This window comes from Lissotriton vulgaris, chromosome 5 (assembly GCF_964263255.1).
Source record: "Lissotriton vulgaris chromosome 5, aLisVul1.2, whole genome shotgun sequence".
Lineage (NCBI taxonomy): Eukaryota > Metazoa > Chordata > Amphibia > Caudata > Salamandridae > Lissotriton > Lissotriton vulgaris.
Genome location: NC_141693.1, coordinates 107,089,298 through 107,109,523, shown reverse-complemented (window position 1 = coordinate 107,109,523; position 20,226 = coordinate 107,089,298). Strand labels below are relative to the sequence as shown.

The window sequence follows — 20,226 nt, the reverse complement described above, 5'->3', positions numbered from 1 at the left end:
CCACATTATGCAGCCCCGCTCCGTGGGCCACCAGGTCTCACAATTGATTCTGGGTCTGGATTTCGCTATGGCAGTGGACATATCACTGCACAGGGCATCATCGCAGGCTGCACACCCGCTCAGCCCTTTAGATGCCACCAACTCTGTGATCCAGGAGGCAATGCCATGTGGCTGTAGGCCTGCACTGCCTGCTGGCTCTGACCTACACTGCGTTCCAGCAAGGCACACAAATCCTAAGCAGTCCGGACTGCCAGGACGGGGCATCATCGGAGGCTGCACACCCGCTTAGAACTTACGGTGCCCTTACTTCAGTGCACCGAATGTCACTGTCCCGTGTCGGTGTGCTTGTGCCGGTCGCGGTGCATCTGGTGTCACCAAGTCTGTGCCCTGCAAGTCATGGACCCTGTATGATTCAGCATTGCGGTGCGGATGACAGCATGTCATCTCCAGACCGGGGGAATGTGATGTTGCAGGGCCCTAGGCCCTCATGCCTACATTAACACCACACAGTTGCACCCAGATAGAGAGTGGAAATGGCGTCGAGCATGTGTGCACGACCCTTTTTATTGGCAGGGTCACATGTCCTGTGATGCGTGTGCTGGATGGGTGTGGTGTGGGTGTACACCAGCCATGAGGGAGTGGCTGTGGCATGCTGACAACTAGACCTGTGACCAGCAGATCACTACAGGGAAGATCTGGGACATGTAGCATTGTCCCCCCCCGTGAGCTTAAGCAGAGTGGGCTGGCCTGGCGTATTCAAGTCCAGCGTAAGGGTCTGAACAATGACCCAAGGCTCTGGGTGTGGTTCCGTACTGGGCTGGACAAGGAAGTAACTAATACGTGTGTCCCTGTTGTAGTGCCGGCGCCACCCGGACCACATTCGGCAATGTGTCACCCTGTGATCCAAGTCAATGACATGAGCTACATAAGGGGAATCACTTAGCCTACATTCATCCATACTTCCAAACTTGAAAGATCATAGGCATGACACATCTGTGTGAATATGAATGTTTAATGCACATTCAGTGGAGTGTTGCATCTGAAGCAGCACTGGGCCGTGCAAACCCCACATTATGATGTTGGCCTGTGGAGGGCCAGCCAGAGTCCTTCAGGGAATGACAAGTCCAAAGGGAGAAAAAGAGTAATGTCTGCAGTCTGATTGCTGCGTCATTGGTGATCAAACAGAATATGGCAGTCCATGTCACGGGGACAGTGGAAGGTGGTGATGCAGGGGGCTGAACCAAGCAAAAACAGGCCCCATGGCGGAGATGCATGCTACTGCGTCCTTCTCACCACAATGGCAGATTCATCCGCATCTTTGTCCTCTGCTGTTCCATGTGCCTCAAGCGTGGGGGATGGTGTTCTGTCTCCAGCTCTGTGTGGCAATGATACCCCAGGGGCCTGAGGTGGAATGTCTGCCTCACTGTGTGGCACTGACACTTCAGGGGGCGGAGATGTGGATGTAGTGGTAGCAGCAGTATGCATCAGCTCCAGGCCCTGTGGTAGCAATGCCATGAAGATGGTCCTAAGGTCATCGAGGAACCAAGCTACCTCTCGCTGGTGTGCCGCCGTGGCAGCCGCTCTTTACGCCTGCGTCCCCTCCATGGTCTCCTTTGACCTCCACATGTGTTCCAGCACCCGTGTGGCAACGCTAGTGCCACTCTGACTGGACAGTTGTTCTAGTCTCTGAGTCAGGGAACCAGCGATGTTAGCCATGGTGCATTGGAGAGCAAGGAGTGGACTGTGGGTGTCAGTTAGGGACTGTGAGTGGTCCCTGATGAGACTTAGACACCCACGTATGGCATCTAGTTTGGCTGCCATGCGGTCAAAGCCCACCCGCACCTGTTTAGCTAGATTCTCCTGGCACCCCAAGACACAGTGTTGAAAGGCCATGTGTTCCTCATGGGGTCCTGGGAGACAGCTGTGGTGGTGGGTGCTGCCTGCTGAGTGGTCTGTGCAGGGGATGGGTCTCCTCTTGGCAGCTGGGCTGTCCTGCTCCTGGAGGTGGGGTGAGGAGGCTCTCCACAAGCTGTTGGAGGGCGTCTGAGTCGAAGCTGTGGTGGTCCTCTTTATCATCAGAGAAGAGAGGGTCGGGCTGCTCTACAGAAGGTGTTGATTCTCCCTCTGTAATGTAAAGGGGAGATGCAGTTTAACAATAAGTTCACATGTATGTTGTCGCATTGTACATGTTTTCATACAGCCTGCATGACTGTGTATATTATGGCTGTTTGGGAGGAGCTGCCTATTTGATGGGGAACAGGGGACATTTTGACAACATGACAGATGTGTGTTTGTACTTGTACAATATTAACTCACATTTTTCTGCAATGCCAAATGTGATTGGCCAGTTTCTACGCACAAGCGGCACCAGTTGTGCCCTGTGTTCTGTTGTGGAAGTGTTGCGGTTTGTGCCACATTGCTGTCAATGTTGATGTGCTCTGCATGTTATGTGTGTGTGTGCTGTATTACAGGGGGAGTTCCCTCTGCAGCTCTGATTTTGGTGCCCTTTATCCCTTTCATGCGGTGTGCCTTTGCCTTCTGTGCTTAGGCAGTGCTGAGATGTTGCATACTTAGGTACATTGGTCTCTTGGTGGGAGATGGGGGCTGCGGCATGGTTTGTTCGCAGAATGTGCTCTACTTAATTGCGCATGTGTGCCATTGTGGCCATCTCCCCCGTCCCCCCACTTCCTGGTCATTACTCACCCTGATGCTGTTGTGTTCGGTCATGTTGAGCAGTGTCCAGTCACCCAACTCCTGCCACCGTCTCCCCACTGATGACTGTGGACACCTTTTCCTCCATATCGTCCAGCTCCTCTGTGGCGCAGGACTCCCACCTCCAGTCTGCATTGCTGCCTGCCAGTTGTTGGTGAGTTTCAGATTGGTTTTGCACTTGACATCATTCCAGCGCCTCTTGACCTCTTCCATTGTCCTCTTCAGCACTCCGACTGCATTCACCTGGTCCACGATGGACTGCATAGTCCATTTTCTGTTGCCAATGACAGAGTGGAGGTGACGAACAGTTGTTGATTGTGTTCTACCACCTCCGTTATCAGGATCCTGTTTTCCTGCGGACTGAACTGCTTCTTCCTACTCTTCTTCTCCTTGCCCTTTCCTGACCCTGAAATCCCTGGCTCGTCCTCCGGGGGGGGGGCTTGTGGGGTTCTGGTTGTCTTCCGTACTTGCTCCGGCAACATCCTTTGTGCTTCTCTTTTGTTTGGCATTTGTTTGTCAGCTTTTTTCTTCTTTTATGGTGATTTTTCCCACCTGACGTGTGTGAATTGCAGGCCTGTTGCTGGTTTTTGCTGATGTTTGCATCGCCATTGCCTCATTGCAACTTTTTTTGCATTTGTGTTTCGCATTTTTGCGGCACCGAATTGACTTTATCGCAGACATTTGGTGTGTTATCATGCGCCTATCGCATGGTACCGCCATGTTGTGAATTCTTGGTTAACACAACGTTATTTTCCCGCAATAGACTGCGATATGAAGAGTTGCGTGAAGGTCAATTTACGGTACTTATCACACGTTCTTGAGAATATCCCCCATATTGTATAATTATTTTGCAAGATATGAAAGACTGCATGGATTGGCCCTTGCTACAGGCAATGTTTGTTTTAATATTAAGAAAAACAACAGTAAAAACCAGCCCAGTAGAGTTTAAATATGGTCTACAAACAGCCAAAGAGCCGACCCACACAAGATCTATCGGTCTAACCAGTGCGCATGTCTGAACGCCCTGTAGGCCAGTCCGAGCCCACAAGTCCCTACTCTAAACTTTAGCTACTTTGGACTTCAAAATATTGTTAGATCTTGCTTCTTTAGTTTTCTAGAATCTCAAGAATAAAGTAAACAAACACTGACACAGGCAACAGGAACGTTCACTTATGTTGATAATATGTTTCCTTGTAATGAGCTAGAAGGGCTGTCGTGGGATAGAGTTTCCTTGACAAGTGATGTATAAGCAACTAACAATATTAGCTTTTTTTAATAGCGCTTGATGCCACACGTTTTCTCGTTCTACGTGATGCAAAATATCAGTTTCATGAACTGTAAATACATTGTGTAGCTTTTCTGTTGGCACAAATGCCTTCCTCCTATGTGCAGTTATAGCCACTGAAGGTACAATATGTTTGTGTGTATATTATACTGACCCAGTGGTGCAATGTTTCAGAGTTGAAGAACGCCAGCAGGCTGGAAGACGCCTCCTCTGTCATCTGTCACAGCCCCCCTGAGGTAAAGGGAATCCACGTGTGGAACGTCTCCGTCTTCAACTGTTCTTCTGACATCACTTCCTCTTCCACTGACAACTTGTTCCGTAAAGCTGGGTTGCCGATCATCATCGTGGTCTGCCTAGGTATGAAATCAGTGCCATCTTGCAGTTTTTTAATTTGCGCAGATTTATCTAATGCGGACTGGTAACCTGATGACATACAAAGAACTTCTACACCACACTGAATACTGTTTTGTTCCAATAGGTAATACAACAGCACCGTGGGATAATGCACCTTCTGCAAAGGTGTGTGTTTAACATAAAGGTTGCAGATTCAAATCATGATGGGTTCTCTCAGCTTTTCGTCATTTTGATGATATTGAAGTAAGATAGTACCCGTTAGCTACACCGATAGAAAATATCCTTGTAGTCTGTCATACTCATATCTTCTCAATGACATCTGTGTCAATTCATAAGCTAATGGAGTCTACCACCTCTATGTTCAATTTCAAATATTCCTTCATAATTTTTGTTCATATAAGGAGTCACTCACTTTATTGGTTCGCAGATGTGTTTGAGCATCCAGCATAAATAAAACCCAGGGATACATTTAGAACAATGAAAGTCATAATTCACTTGTGTGATTTACATTGGATAATGTGACATCATTTACAACTGATATAATTGTGAATTTAATGTAGAACAGACTTAGTTTATCAAATACCCGTCCATGCTACTGCTGTTCCTTATGACTCAATGTTAGAAATGGGGGTCTCTAGTTGGCAATGGTTTGCACCTTAGTCCAAGTAGGGACCCTTCCTTCTAATCAGGATAAGGGAGTAACATGCATGAAATAACCCCTGCGCACCCCCTTGGTAGCTTGGCACTAGCAGTCAGGCTTATCTTGGAGGCAGTGTGTAAAGCATTTACACATAACCAATAGTAATACAGTGAAAGCACTACAAAAGGACACCACACCAGTTAAAAAAAATATCCAATATTTTTATACATAAAAAAACAAGACTAAAAACGATATTAATCCGCCATGCAGTTCTCAGAAATCTTAAAAAATCAAAATAGACTTGAAATACAGTCCCTTGAAGACGATAGCTCTGTCTAGGGCTATCACGGCGTCGTGAACAACAAATCCAAACAGTTCTGGCTGTCCGTGGCATTGCGGGCCAGCAACAGTGTCGGGAAGACCTGCAAAACAGTACCTTTACAAATGCAGGGCATCCGCGACCTCTCGTTGAGCCCCGAAGAGCCGGTGTTCACAGGGGCCAGTTTCGGAGGTCGGTGCAGGAGTCGTCGGGCCCCTGAAGTCACACGCGTTGCAGATCAAACTCCTTGCTATTGAAGTTGGGAGTGTCGGCGGGCGGCGGGCTGTGGTGCTAAGTGCAGCAGTGCAGAGTGCGGTGCCCTCAGGTCGCTGGCCATTCAGCTGCTCGTGACGGTCGTCTAACGGTGTCGGTGAGGCCAGGGCTGTGGTACAAAGTGATGCGTTGCTCGTCGCAGTGCTGGCAGGTCAAAGTGCAAGCAGCGGAGTCATCGTTGCTGAAGCGCTGATGTCGGCTGACAAACTGGAGTCAATGGCGCTGGCTTCGGTAGGCCAAGGCTGCGGTGTGAGATGAGGATGATGCATCTTGTAACTTACGAGCGATGCCCTCGAACCACAGTTCAAGCAGTGGCATCAATGTCGGTGTGAAGCGTCGTTGTCGAGGCTACCAAGGCGATGGCGTAAAGCGAGGCAGTGCATAGTGCGGTGGCCACAGGTAGAATTGCAAGCATCGGCTCTGTGGTGGTGTAAGGTGACATTGTAGGTGAGGCCAGCTTGCGGTGCAGCGTGCGGCGGTGCCCTAAGGACACATAGTCGGCAGCAGAGTTGTAGACGGCAACTGTGTTGGGTTGCTTTTTATTTTGTTACAGCACAAAACACACAGTCCCCAATGCTGATGGCAGAATGATTTGAAGTATTTGCTGTTCCTGAGACTTCTTGAACAGGGGGCAAGCTCTACCTCAAGCCCTTGGAGAAAGTCACCAAAAGATATTGCCGAAAGTTCAGTCCAGTACTTTCAATACCTAAGACAGAAGCAACTACTGCAGGCCAACACAGCAAAGTGGCAGTCACTCCTCACAGCTTCTCCAGCTCTTCTTCTTGGCAGTCTTCTTGGTTCCAAAAGAGTTCTAAAATTATGGGTTCTGGACCCCAATATTTAAACCCCAAATTAATTTGTCCTCATAGGCAGAGAGTGTCTGTGCTTAGTCCAAACCACTTTGGTCCTCTTTGGCCCAGCTTTTCAGCTGGAGGCAGAGACAGCATTGTCTGAAGCAGACCAGGCCCATTTAGGTGCAAGGAAATCTCCTCCCACAACTCTAAATGCAGCCCAGGTCTATTCAGACTAGCCCTGACTCATCCACACTTTCTGGAGCCACTGAACATCCCCAGCCCCTGTCACTCCAAGCACATCCTAGCAGAGGCACACAGGATGGCTATGCAAGAAGATACCTACTTTCTAAAGGTGGTATTTTCAAACACAGAATGTAAAAATCACCTTTACTAAAAGATGCATCTTTATATTCTGAGTTCATGGAATACTAAACTTTATTTTCCAATTTGGTCGCAATGGGAAGTTATATTTATAAGATGTTATAAATTTACTCCCATGCTTTCCTATGGGCCAGGTAGCCTTTCAATAGTGAAAAACGAACTTGGCAGTATTACACTATCAGGACATGCCTCATACATCAGAGCATGTCCTACCTTTCACATACACTGCACCCTGCCTACCTTAGGGGTGACTAATATGTAAGAAAAGGGAAGTTATTATTATTATTATTATTTCAGCACTTATAAAGCGCACTGTCACCCTACGGGCATCCTGGCGCTAACATTTGTGTGCTCAACTGGGCTCATGTTACAGGGGTCTCACCACTTTAGCAGAGTTATGCCCTAGGGTAGAGTCATGTCTTCAGTCTCTTCCTAAACAGAAACAGATCTTCCAGCTGTCTCAGCTCAAATGGAAGATTATTCCATAGTTGTGCAGCAGAGTTGTTGAAAGCCCTACCTCCTGATTTTTAAAAAAAATCTTGGTATATTCACCATCCTGGCGGAGGAGAAGTGAAGGATCCTGGCTGGGGCATACCAGGCAAATTTATTCTGCATTGGTTTAGTTCCAGACCCATGTAGAGCCTTGAATACTATGCAAAGGGACTTCAAATTAACTTTTTGCCGTATAGGAAGCCAGTGCAGTTCTGACAAGGCCAGGGAGGCAGATGATTGCCTTGGCCTTCGCAAGGCTAGCTTAGCTGCTATCGTTTGAATCCTCTGGAGCCTCTCGATCAAATATCTTGGAGACTCCAGCAGCAAGGCATTACAATAATCCAGCCTGCTTAGAATGGTACTTCGTACTACCTGTGCTCGAGCTTAAGCTTGCAGAACCGGAAGAACTTTACGCTGTGGCTAATGGCCAGAAGTTACTGGGAAGTAACGGGGGAGACTTCCCTGCTTCACAGTAAAGAATCTTGGTATTCTTAGCATTAAATTGTAGCAAGTTCTTTCTCAGCCCATGTGCCGTATACTGTAGACAGTGATGGATTAAACCCAGATCTTTTGACTGGGTGTTGTAGTGTTGCTGCCAGTGGGGTGTACCACTGCAGCACACGCCCCCTCCCACTGTTTCTGATTGTTTCCCCCTCAAGCGTGAAAGGGCTGTGGTAGAGCCCAGACGTAAGCGTGGACACGCTACAATGTTAATAAAGAGCCCAGGGCCCTGGGCGTGGTCAGTAAGTTACTAGCCACCAACAGTAACGCATGTGTCCAGTGTCCCTATCTTGTAGGCCTAGACCAGGACACTACATTGGCGACGACGGTGGTCTATAGCCTGCCCACCGTGTACCCTGCTGCACCGTGACCCTGCCGGTCACTCACGGCTGCCCCGCAGCCCGACACCGTGCCACCCTGCTCGTGGTACGCTTCTCCGCCTCCCGGAGCCGCCTGCCGCCTCTACGGCGCCACCGGACCTCACCTGGTCCGCCTCCACCCCAGCGACACGAAGACCTGCTTCGCCTCGGTCCCGGCGAGGACCCGTTTGCCGGTAGCTGCCTACGCTACCTTCCGGCACCTCCACGCGGCCCCCGTCAGCCCATCAACCCGTCCAGTGGCCGCCGCGCCTACGGAGTTTGGTGCGCATCCTACAGGTACAGGCCGCTGCCCGCCCGCTCAGTCCGGCTGTCCCTGTGCCCTACCTGCGCCTCGTTCCCGCTGTCCCTGGGCCTGCGCACGCCTCTCCGTACGCCGCCAGGCCCGTGCGACGCACCAGCAGTCGCGCGCATGCGCAGTGGGCACCCGGGGGCTTCTCCTCACGCATCTCGCGTGTCCTCAGCCCGCTAACGCTGCCGATCACCACGCTTCCAGCGGAACAGTGCCTGCCTGTGCCTCAGGAGTGCCTGCATCGCTCCACTGTGCGTGGGAGAGCTCAGAAGACCCGCCTCTGCCTGCTAGCACATCGCAAGTGACCCGCCGAGGTTTGCTTCTGTCTCCATGGCCAACGTGCCACCCCTGGAGCCTTTTTCCATCACGGGCACACCACCCTCGCAGGCTACTCGATGGAGGAAGTGGGTGGAACGGCTTGAAAACTACTTCATTGCGGCGGACATCATGGTGGCACGGCGCCGCGCAATGCTTTTGCACCTAGGAGGAGAGGCTATTCACGACATCTCCAAGGACATCACGGAAGGCGACCCACCACACACATACGCCACCCTGCGAGACGCCATTACCAGGTACTTCGAGCCCTTTACTAGCGCAGATTACGAGCGTTTCCTGCTCCGACAGGCTCGCCAGCTCCCCGAAGAGTCGGTGGACGTATTCTCCGCGCGTCTTAAGAAGCTGGCCAGCACGTGCACGCTCCCGGACGCGGAAGACGAAATTCGCGCCCAATTCATTCAGGGGTGTGCCTTTCTGAAGCTGCGAGAGAGGGTGCTAGAAACGGACGCCATGCCCATGCGCGACATCCTCGCTTTAGGACGCTCTAAAGAACTCTCCAAGGCTCGGGCAGCCCACATGGAGCCAAACCCAGCAGTCAAGGTCAAGACAGAGCCGGTGTGCGCGGTCAAGTCGCGACGTCCAGACGACCGGACGAGACCTCAGAGGAAAGACCAGCCACATCAGCCCCAGCCCTCCCGCGATCGGACCTGCATTTGGTGCGGCGGTGCCACCCCACACAAAGGCGCCTGCCCAGCCCAAGGTAAAATCTGCAGCGCGTGCGGGAAGGCCAACCACTTTGCGAGCGTCTGTCTATCGTCGCAGCGGAAGAAACAAAGCGGCCCACCCAGAAAGGCGCGACAAGTGGCGCCACTGCCGAACACATCAAACAGCAGCGACATGGAAGACGACGAGGAAGACACCGCGTCGGTCCACATGATGCGCATGCTCAACACCTTAGCGGCCACGTCGTCAAACGAACCTATGTGCACCGTCCATGTCCATGGCCAAACCGTCAGAGCCCTCATCAACACTGGTGCAACGATAAATCTTATGGCCGCCAGCGTGTACCAGTGCCTGGAAGACGCTCCCACGCTTCACCCCACCAGAGTGCAAGGGTTCGCCTACGGGACCCGATGCCCTTTGCGCCTGTGCGGAGTATTCCGAACAACTGTGTCTCACAATTCCACACAGCTGCAGACGAAGATCTACGTCTCTCAAGAAGGTTCAGGGTTCCTCCTGGGTTGCAAGACCGCAAGAGAACTCGGACTCATCCACTTTGCCCTGACTGTGCAAGCTCAAGGCCTAGATCATCTGGTCGCAGAACACTCCTCGTTGTTCGAAGGGATCGGATGCCTACGAGGCCCCCCCGTCCGACTCCACATTGACCGTTCAGTGGCCCCGGTAGCCCTCCGGCACTGGCGGATTGCATTTCACCTCTGGCCCAAAGTGGAAACCGAGCTGAGGATGTTAGAACAAGCCGGAATCATTGAACGGGTGACTGGGCTCACCCCGTGGGTATCCCCCATTGTCGTGGCCAAGACGCCGAAGCAACCTGAAGCGGTGAGAATATGTGTGGATATGCGCCTCCCCAACCTGGCCATTAAGAGAGAACGTCATCTGACGCCAACCATCGACGACATCATCGGGGAACTCGCAGGGTCCAAGTGGTTCTCCAAAATGGACCTGAGATCAGGATACCATCAGATCCCGCTTCACCCAGACTCACGTCCGATCACGACCTTCTCCACACACGCCGGCCTGTGGAGATACACGAGGCTCAACTTCGGCATCTCAAGCGCCGCCGAGGTGTTTCAAAATATCATCCACAATGTCCTCCAAGGCCTCGACGGAGTACTGAACGTAAGCGATGATATCCTAGTGCATGCCCCGACTCTGGAAGAACACATCAGGCGCCTCCAAGCAGTATTCAACCGTCTAAAGGAGAAAGGGCTAACTCTCCACAAGGACAAGTGCGAGTTTCTGCGCAAAGATATAAGCTTCTTCGGATACAGGTTCTCCGATCAAGGAGTAGGCCCAGACCCTGAAAAGGTGAAAGACATCCACAACGCACCAGCACCCACCTCTATAACAGCAGTCCGCAGTTTCTTGGGCATGGTGACATACTGCGGGCGTTTCATAAAAGATCTGTCAGACTTAACGGGACCACTTTGCGACCTCACAAAGTCAAATGCCACCTGGGTGTGGGGCCCGGAGCAACAAGAGTCCTTCGTGAACACAAAAGCAGCCCTGTCAGCTGACACTACACTGGCATACTTCAACCCAGAAAACGAGTCACAACTGCTGGTTGATGCCAGTCCCACTGGCCTGGGAGCCGTCCTGTCTCAACGACAACCATGCAGGGAATGGGCACCCGTGGCGTACGCCAGCCGCACCCTCACGCCCACCGAACAACGCTATTCCCAAATTGAGCGGGAGGCCATCGCTATTCTGTGGGGGTGCCGCCACTTCCACATTTACCTCTATGGACACCCTTTTTCAGTAATTACCGATCATAAGCCCCTCATACCACTCTTCCAAGGCTCCTCCTCTCGCCCACCCCCGAGGATTGAAAAATGGGTGCTGCAGCTGCAAGAGTTCCAATTCACAGTGGAATACCGCCCCGGCACACGTAATCCTGCAGACTATCTGTCAAGACACGCCCGTCCAGTCACCGACGCGGAAGCCGCCGAAGCACCTGCCACAGAAGAGTACGTCCGACTAATCGTCGAACGGTCAAAGCCACGTCCCATGTCTCTGGAAGAAGTATCATGGGCCACTAAGGACGATGACTGCCTCCAAATCGCAATCCATGCCATAGAGTCCGGGGACTGGAAGGCTCTCCAGAGCCCAGCATCCTTTCGCACCTCGGACGCCCAAGCCACCCTGAAAGCCCTGTACCAAGTCAGGCACGAACTGTCGGTCTCAACAGAAGGCTGTCTCCTGAGAGGCCCCCGCCTGGTACTACCAAGCAGCCTAACCCAGCAAGCTGCCTTACTAGCACACGGGTCACACCAGGAGATCGTCAAATCAAAAAACAGGCTCCGGAGCAAGGTGTGGTTCCCTGGGCTCGACAGAGCAGTTGAAGAGGTGATCCATAGGTGTCCAGTGTGTCTCGCAACGAGCCTCCCAAACCCTCCGGTGCCAGTGGTTACCGAAGAAGGCCCCACTTCCCCGTGGGTGCGAGTGAGTGCAGACTTTGGCAGTCTCCCTGGGGGCAAGTACATGCTCGTCGTGGTGGACGATTTCTCTCGCTACCCGGAAGTCGAGATTGTGTCGTCAACAGCAGCCTCAGAAGTAATACCAAAGTTCGAGAACATAATTGCCACCCACGGGCTCATGGAGGAAGTCCATACGGACAACGGACCCCCGTTCAACGGCAACGAATTCACAGAGTACCTTCAGAGCCAGAGCATCAAGCACAGACGGATAACGCCAAGATGGCCACAGGCCAACGGAGAGGTCAAGAGACTAATGAGGACTTTGAACAAAACGATACAAATCGCAGTTGCCGACGGCCAGTGCCTGGAGCTGGCCATCTACCAATTCCTCCGAGAGTACCGCCTGACCCCGCATTGCACCGCGGGAGTTTCCCCAAGCCGACTCTCCTTCAATCGAGTCATGGCGGACACTATCCCGCACCACCCGGCGTGGGAACTCGCTCCTAACCCCAGAAACCGATCCATGGAGCAGCGCACCAAAACCAACCAAGAAGCGTCCCGACGGAGAAGAGCGACAGACAGCGCCATACAAGTCGGGGACTCAGTTCTGGTGAAAGACCGCCACCCCGGAGGAAAGTTCCGTCTGCCCTTCGAACTGGTCCCATGGACTGTGACAGTAGTAAACGGGACCATGGTCACAGCTGTCAGGGATGGAGAATCGGTCACAAGGAACGTCTCGTTTTTCAAGCAAGTACCCGAGGGAAGTGCAGACCCCGACCCGGATGAGTGGTACCCGACTCCTCAACGCCGACCATCAGGACAAGTGAGAACAGACAAGATACAGCCTGCGTCCGTGTCCAAAGCCTTCCCAGAGGTATCGTGACTTTGTGGCGCAATGCTGGCGTTGAACCAATCGAGATGGCTGACCCCGCCGAGAATAAAGTAAGACTGTTCTGTCTTTGATATTCGAAATGTTATGAGTTTTACCTGATGGAGCAGAGACTAAACCAGAGACAGTTGGTGAACTTTGGTCGTGAGCAGCAATCACAACTTTCACGGCAGGTTTGCTGGCCTGATAGACTATTGAGCATCTGGTATCTGTTTTCCTGTTTTTCATTTCATCCCTAGGTAAAGGAGGAATGTAGTGTTGCTGCCAGTGGGGTGTACCACTGCAGCACACGCCCCCTCCCACTGTTTCTGATTGTTTCCCCCTCAAGCGTGAAAGGGCTGTGGTAGAGCCCAGACGTAAGCGTGGACACGCTACAATGTTAATAAAGAGCCCAGGGCCCTGGGCGTGGTCAGTAAGTTACTAGCCACCAACAGTAACGCATGTGTCCCGTGTCCCTATCTTGTAGGCCTAGACCAGGACACTACAGGTGTGAGTGTTTGATTGATTCAGATGCTCCGTCCATCACCACCCCCTTTTGTACCGTATACTGTAGACAAGCATGAAAGTCAAATGACCAATCATGGAATCACCAATCCAGAACAACAGTTTACAACAGGAGCACTTGCACTTTAACACTGAACAGCTGTGAATAAGTGCCCAGAGACACTAAACCAGCAAAAACAGAGTCAAAACTGAGAGGCCAGAAAGGAAAAAGACTGGGTAAACATGCCATAAGATGCCAAGTATAACACACAAGGTCTGTCTTCAGTGTTCATTTGGAAGACAACGAATAAACGGACGAGAGGGTGTGTGAGAAGGCACGGGGTGAAATCAGCATCATATCACTATTGCGATTTGACTTGATCACAAATTTATTGAGATCCCTTGTATTGCTATAAAACCTGGGAATTCTTGTCACACGTCTTATAAGACTATGTTAAAATGAGTACTTTCAGGTCCTTTCGAAAGGTTGAAATATTGGGCTCATAATGTTGACTCAGAGGAAAGGAGTTCCAGAGTGGTCAGCCTCCTATTGAGAAAGCACAACCACATTTAGATTTAAATATCACCCTTTGGAGGCACAACATTTTATCTCAGCTCCTCAACTCTTTCTCTCAGGGAGGAAGAGAGCGCCACTACCTCCTTACTTAGTGTCGCATTGGAAAAATGAGGCACACATTTAAACATTTTTGCATTTATTTTTGTTTTGTAAGATACATTTATTGACAATCGTCATAAGAGTAAAATACATGCATATTGAAGAGTACAAAAATGAAACAGAACATAGAGTACAGAAGAGTTGCTATTTGTAAACACAGTTAACTATTTGTCAATTAAATGTGTCTTAAAAACAGTTATCTCCCCTGCTGGCGCTTAAATACACACTGACCCCTCCCCGGTGACAAGACCAAACATAGCACATAAACTGGGTCTAGCAACCACCATTCCTTTATAACTTTACTGATGTCGTCATGTCTCCTCTGTTGGAAGGGGAAAGGGGGGCCGGTCAGTCCTTCCCCCGCTATCTCGCTGAAGAGAACAGGCCTAGCGCCCTCCTCCATGTCGGCACTGCTCATGCACCGTAAAACATGCCCTAGCAAAGCCACCCCTCCAATGCGCTCCGCAGTGCAAATTGGCACTTTCCAGATTGCTTCTTACTTCTATTCATGCCAAGAGTATTCCATCATTTTTGCTTCCATAATCACATCTAGATCTTGCTGAACAGTGAGCGTCAAGCTCATCCCATGGTGTAATGTGAATTTACCAAATCATTGACCCGGAAAATGTGAATCACATTCAGAACTTTTACCAACATGGTGAAAATGTGTACAGATGTTAATATGTATAATAACCTTTTTACTACACATACTTCCTGTATGTGCTGTGCTCTAGATGGGCTCTTGAAGATTTTAAGTTCAATCTAAAGGTGGGTGTAGTTGGCGAAGTACCACTACCAAAAACTACACCTCTCCGCAACTCCATTCCATCTCATCCCCATTACTAAAGCAGAAACCTCACATACACTTGAGAAAACAACAAGTAACTTTATCATTACATGCAAAAATGCATATAGTCATTTCACAGAAGTGAAGTGAAAATACAGCAAGCAGTGAGAGAGGTGATGATTTTCGTGTCCTCACTAACCTAGGGAGAGAACCAAGCAGATTCATTGAACACAAAGAGCACATCATGCTGAATGATTGGTGGTGGCCCCATCATCATAGGACCACCCCAAGCACAGTTATGGGCACAAATAAGACCCCAACTAAAGGTGCTACAAAGCATTATGGGACGAGATTCTAGAGTGCAGTGAATATTATAGTATCCAATATCAGGCTCTCCAGGCTTAGCTGAGAGCTAATACTATAATATTCACTAAACTCTAGACTCTCGCCCCATAATGCTTTGCTGGGCCTTTGGTTGGCATTGTATTTTTGCCCATAAATTTGCTTGGGTAGTCCTGGGAGGATGGGACCACCACAATCATTGAGCATTATATGCTCTTTGCGTTCAAGGCACCTGCTTCGTCCTCCCCCTAGGTTAGGGGGGGACCCCAAAATCATCACCTCTCTCATTGCCTGATATCTTTCAAAGTTTACTTTTGTGAATTGGTTACATGCTTTTTTAGCATTTAAAGGTTAAGTTTTTTTATCAAGGGGCTGTGGGTGCAGTAGCTTATTCCTGAGTTTTTGCATGAATTTTGCAGTAAAACAAAAAAACACTATCTTTACAGGCTGAAATACATATAGACATCTAAAAAAAATCAAATTGACAATATAGCAAGCAGTGACTTAAGTTAAACAATAAATAATTCTATCTTTACATGCTAAAATGCATATGGTCATCTCACAAAAGTGAAAATGAAAATATAGCAAGAAGCGAGACAGGTGATGATTTTGGGGTCCTCCCTAACCTAGGGAGAGAACCAAGCAGATGCCTTGAACACAAAGAGCCCATCATGCTGAATGATTCGGTGGTGGTCCTATCCTCTTAGGACCAACCCAAGCACAGTTATTGGCAAACATACAATCCCAACCAAAGGCCCTGCAAAGCATTATGGCCAATATTCTAGAGTGCTGTGAATATTATAGTATCCAATATCAAAACATTCCTCAAGGGGCAGGCTCTGGGGCTCAGCTGAGACCTAATACTATGATATTCACTAAACTCTAGAATCTCGCCCCATAATGATTTGCTGGGCCTTTGATTAGCATTGTATTTATTGCCCATAGCTTTGCTTGGGGTGGTCCTAGGAGGATAGGATCACCACCAAATCGTTCAGCATGATATGCTCTTTGTGTTCAAGGCATCTGCTTGCCCTCCCCCTAGGTTAGGGGTGACCCCAAATTCATCACCTCTTTCCTTGCCTGGTATTTTTCAAAGTTCACTTTTGTGAATTGGTTGCATGCTTTTTAGCATGTAATGGTAAAGTTGTTATATCAAAGGGTTGTGGGTGAAGTAGCTAGTTACGTAACACGTAGTTACCAAACCTCCGGGAGCGGAGTTCATTGTCCACAGTTAGTTCAAACCCAGCTTTGAATGAGGAGTAAAGTTTACCGACTTACCGTAGAACCAAGGCAGGAGTGATTTTTTTGATAGATTGAATATCGAAAGATTATGCTGACATTTCACACTTCAAGTGTGTGTTTAATAGTACATTGTGCATGAGAATTCAGCTTATATTTTATGAGTAGTAATAGGTTTGAGAGTCACAAAAGTATGTTAAATTACGCAGCTTGCATCTTGCCATTTGCCCACCAAAATGTTCTGGGACTTTTTTAAGGTACTTTTGGGGGACAATGTCAAATGGAATGTTCGATTTGGATAATTTTGCCTAAAGTGTCAAATCATAACATGCACAGGAGCATTTAGTAGAAGAGTTAGTACAGATTACAAATTAGACACATTCATGTGACAATTGCCTCAAAATATCCTGAATCCAACTGCGCACCTGGTCTAGAGGTGCTAAAAATTGTGCAACTTGTGTTTGTCCCACAAGGGTGGTTCTAAGATGTAGATAACGTGGCTGTTCCACTGTCCTCATGGGAAAGTGTTTTCTGAAATAGAAAAAAATCCAGAAACCGAGCCCAGATTTACTTAGGATCTACTCTGGTACTAGCGGGATGCAGGGCTGCGCGTGCCATTAACCATCTAATGCAAAAGATGTTTTGCATTGGAGAGATGAACATTTTTCAATGCGAAGAGTGTTTTCTATCGCTTTGCATCAAGGGGCGATTACTGAGGTGGCTCAGTACAAACAGCCATAAATTGTGATGCAGATGCTAAGCTAGCCAGACCCAGATTTGCATCTGAAAGCCTGTTGAAGCAGGTGTAATCAATGGAACATCTGCTCATTACTCCCCCACCTAAAAAACCCCAGATGCATTGCATGTGATGCTGTGCCCAGCACACATCTAATGTAAAGTATGTACTGTGCAAGGCCGCCTTGTTTCAGCTTTATTGTGGGGGATGACATTAGCAGAAGGCCAATCTTTGTAAATGTTATGTTATGTGAATTTGTAGAGTGCGTCTCATCACCCGTGCGGGGTATCCAGGCTCCTCTCCCCCCCTCCCAGTGCCATGAGACCCTCACTGGTGAGTAGTTGCGCTATGCAAGAAACTTGATTGATTGATTGGTTTGAGGCACACCTTCTGAATTATGCAGTTTTTATTCTCAATATGCTCTTATTTTTTTTTGTTGCAGCACTTCTCATCATTTTCTGGGTTCTACTCATGCTCTGGAAGAAAAAACAGGAATCAAAACAGGTGCAGCCAGATCAAGAGCACACTGTGGGGAAAAGGATGGGGGAGAAGTCAAAGGAGTCTGGGATTTTCATCATTTCAAAGGGTCCTCTGAACGTCACCGGCCCAGAGAAACGAGTGCGGAAAGCGCTTCAGAAAGTCAGCGATGCTCCAAGTGGAACAACAAAGGGTCGTGCCAGGTCTGCGTCAGCCATACTGGTGAGATCTCCGTTTCCGAAAGCAAGCATGAGACAACACTGCCCTAATCCTGAGAAAAAGGAACCCGTACAATATACAAATGAGATGTTGACAGAGCATGGCAGGAGAGATGGGGGTCATGACAACTCCATGGAGGAGTGGTACTTCAACAGCTTGAAGGAAGTAGAAAGAAAACCCTTTGGGAGAGATGGTGCAGATCTGACAACTGTTGTCCAAAAAATCTACCTGCTGCAGGATCCTGCTGGAATGAGTCAGTTTGCAATGCACCCCCAAACTCCTCAGGAGGGATTGAGGAGTGATGGTCAAGAAGCAATTGCAAAGCCAGACAACACAGAACCTCTGCTGTACTTCAGCATTGACCGAGAACCCGAAGACAGCAGACACACAGAGGATGGTGTAGACCACAGTGCAACTCCTGAGGGTGCTGTCCTAGGAGCTCGTCCAATCAGGAGAACTTTGACATGGCCTCAAGCGAGACGTCAACAGAGCGAAGACCAGGGCCATGTGCGGGTGGAGGAAGATTTTCTCACGGCAAGGCATGGTGTGTTGAGTCAGCAATGGGGTAGGTTTATAGCAAATACAGTAACAGGCCCAGAAATGAACACAGTAACAGATCAAGAAGGTCAACAACCTAAGGTCTTTGATTTGGCTCAAAGGAGTTTGAATGAATATGAGAAGACACAATTTGATCCCACACACAGATTAAAGAAGCAAACTCTATCAGACGATATGATGGCGCAGGCTTCTGAAGAGGAAGCGGAATGCCAGACAAAGCTGGAAAAGGCATACCTTTCTCCAGAGGGTGACCACTCCGACTATGATCTGGTATTGAACAGTTTAAAGACTTACCAGATATCTCAGCTTAACGAAAAGCAAGGTTCAAAAGAACAGGCAACAGTTACAAGTAAGATTGTACCATCTACTAGAAAGGGAGTAAAGGCAGGAAGTGCTCTAGAAAGGGCCTACACAACACCCATAAGGAAAGGAACGAAAGGTGCAGGGACTACGAGAAGTAGGCAGAAAACCCACAGCCCACCAGAGTCACAGAGTAGTTCCTATGACGATGACGCGATGAAGGAGAGAGCTGGTCACACAGGCTCGCCGGCGGATGACACGCTACTTGAAAACAATGAATACAACTTCATCGACCTCTTGCATGAAGTCGTGGAGAACCATGGAAGGTGGACCAGAGAGAGATGGAAACAGACTCATCAGCAGAGGATGGCTAGCCGGCCCTTTTTGCAAACCCAGTAACTTCACTTGGACTTGTGTAGAAGGAACAAAGATATTCAGTGTCTCCTCAAAGAGGACATGTTGTGAAACCTGGGCACAGGTATGTTTGGGGAGGTCTTGTATGATCCCCTCTTTGTTTGCCATTGGAGCAGAACAGACTTGATCCCCAAAGAGTGGTCATGCTGCAACTGAATACAACAGCTTCGCTTTCAGTAGAATTAAAGTTTAGGTAGTTCTCTATACTTGGAAACATTTATAAACTATTTGGAAACATTTATGAGATGGTTGCAATAGTTTAACACAGAAAAACTCATACATTTTTGCAGGAGCTGCATCCATTTCTGAACAGTCTCTCAAACATCATCAAACTTTCGCCTAGCTCCACAATGCTGCCCCCGGACACAGGTCTGGCAACATTATGAAGGCATTTACATTTTATTAGGTTTGCTACTGTGAAAGAATTACCAGCCCCCCCAACAGCACCTCGGCAGAACATTATCCCACAAAGGGTTGAACTCTGCTGCCACCAGTTAGGCTATCTATCATCTAAGTGGACCTGCCATGGGAGAAAATATTTTACATAAGTTGTTATCGATTATTTTGAATGTGCCAATGATGTAAAAGAGAGTATGCTGAAAAATAATTCAATTGCAAGTAGAATACATCCATATTTTAATTACTTAGGGCCCGATTCACAGAACTAACTTAAGACAAAATCCTAAACATACTACTTTTGGTATTCACAGAAGTTAGGATTTTGTCTTAAGTTTGTCTTAAGACAGACTTAAGACAAAATCCTAACTTAAGTCTGTCTTAAGTCTGTCTTAAGACAAACTTGAGACAAAATCCTAAATTCTGTGAATACCAAAAGTAGTAAGTTTAGGATTTTGTCTTAAGTTAGTTCTGTGAATCGGGCCCATAACCTCAGCTCTCATCATATTACTCATGATTTTGAATGTGAAAAAAAGTTCATGTGAAATCTATTTTCTTTTTACAAAGTGAGGGTGCTTTAGGCGGAGTCGTGAATTTGCAAAGTTGTTACACTCTAGGTATTATCGGCAATGAAAAACATGTGGCCAGGAGGTATTGGCAGGATTTCCCATTGGGGGTATAGATTGTGAATAGAGAGGTCCAGCGTCTCCCCGCACCGCAGAGATTTGTGAAGTGACTGAATTTTGCATTCTGTGAAATTTCTCGAGAATGAGTGTTAGGTAATTTTGCATAATTTTTATTAAACTAGCGTGTACATCACATTAAAAAATTCTTGCAGGATGCAACGTGTAGACTG

At 48.7% G+C, this 20,226-nt stretch overlaps 1 protein-coding gene across 1 annotated transcript in view; it reads left to right on the top strand.

Moving 5' to 3' along the window:
• Positions 1-19,097, top strand: part of LOC147710308 (uncharacterized) — a 70,262-nt gene extending 51,165 nt beyond the window's left edge. Inside the window, exons 4-5 of the mRNA XM_086919345.1 lie at positions 4,172-4,354; positions 17,449-19,097. Of these exons, the coding sequence (XP_086775471.1) occupies positions 4,172-4,354; positions 17,449-18,959 (1,694 nt within the window). The 3' untranslated portion in view covers positions 18,960-19,097. The remainder of the gene's footprint in view (positions 1-4,171; positions 4,355-17,448) is intronic.
• The last annotated feature ends 1,129 nt before the right edge of the window (positions 19,098-20,226 follow it).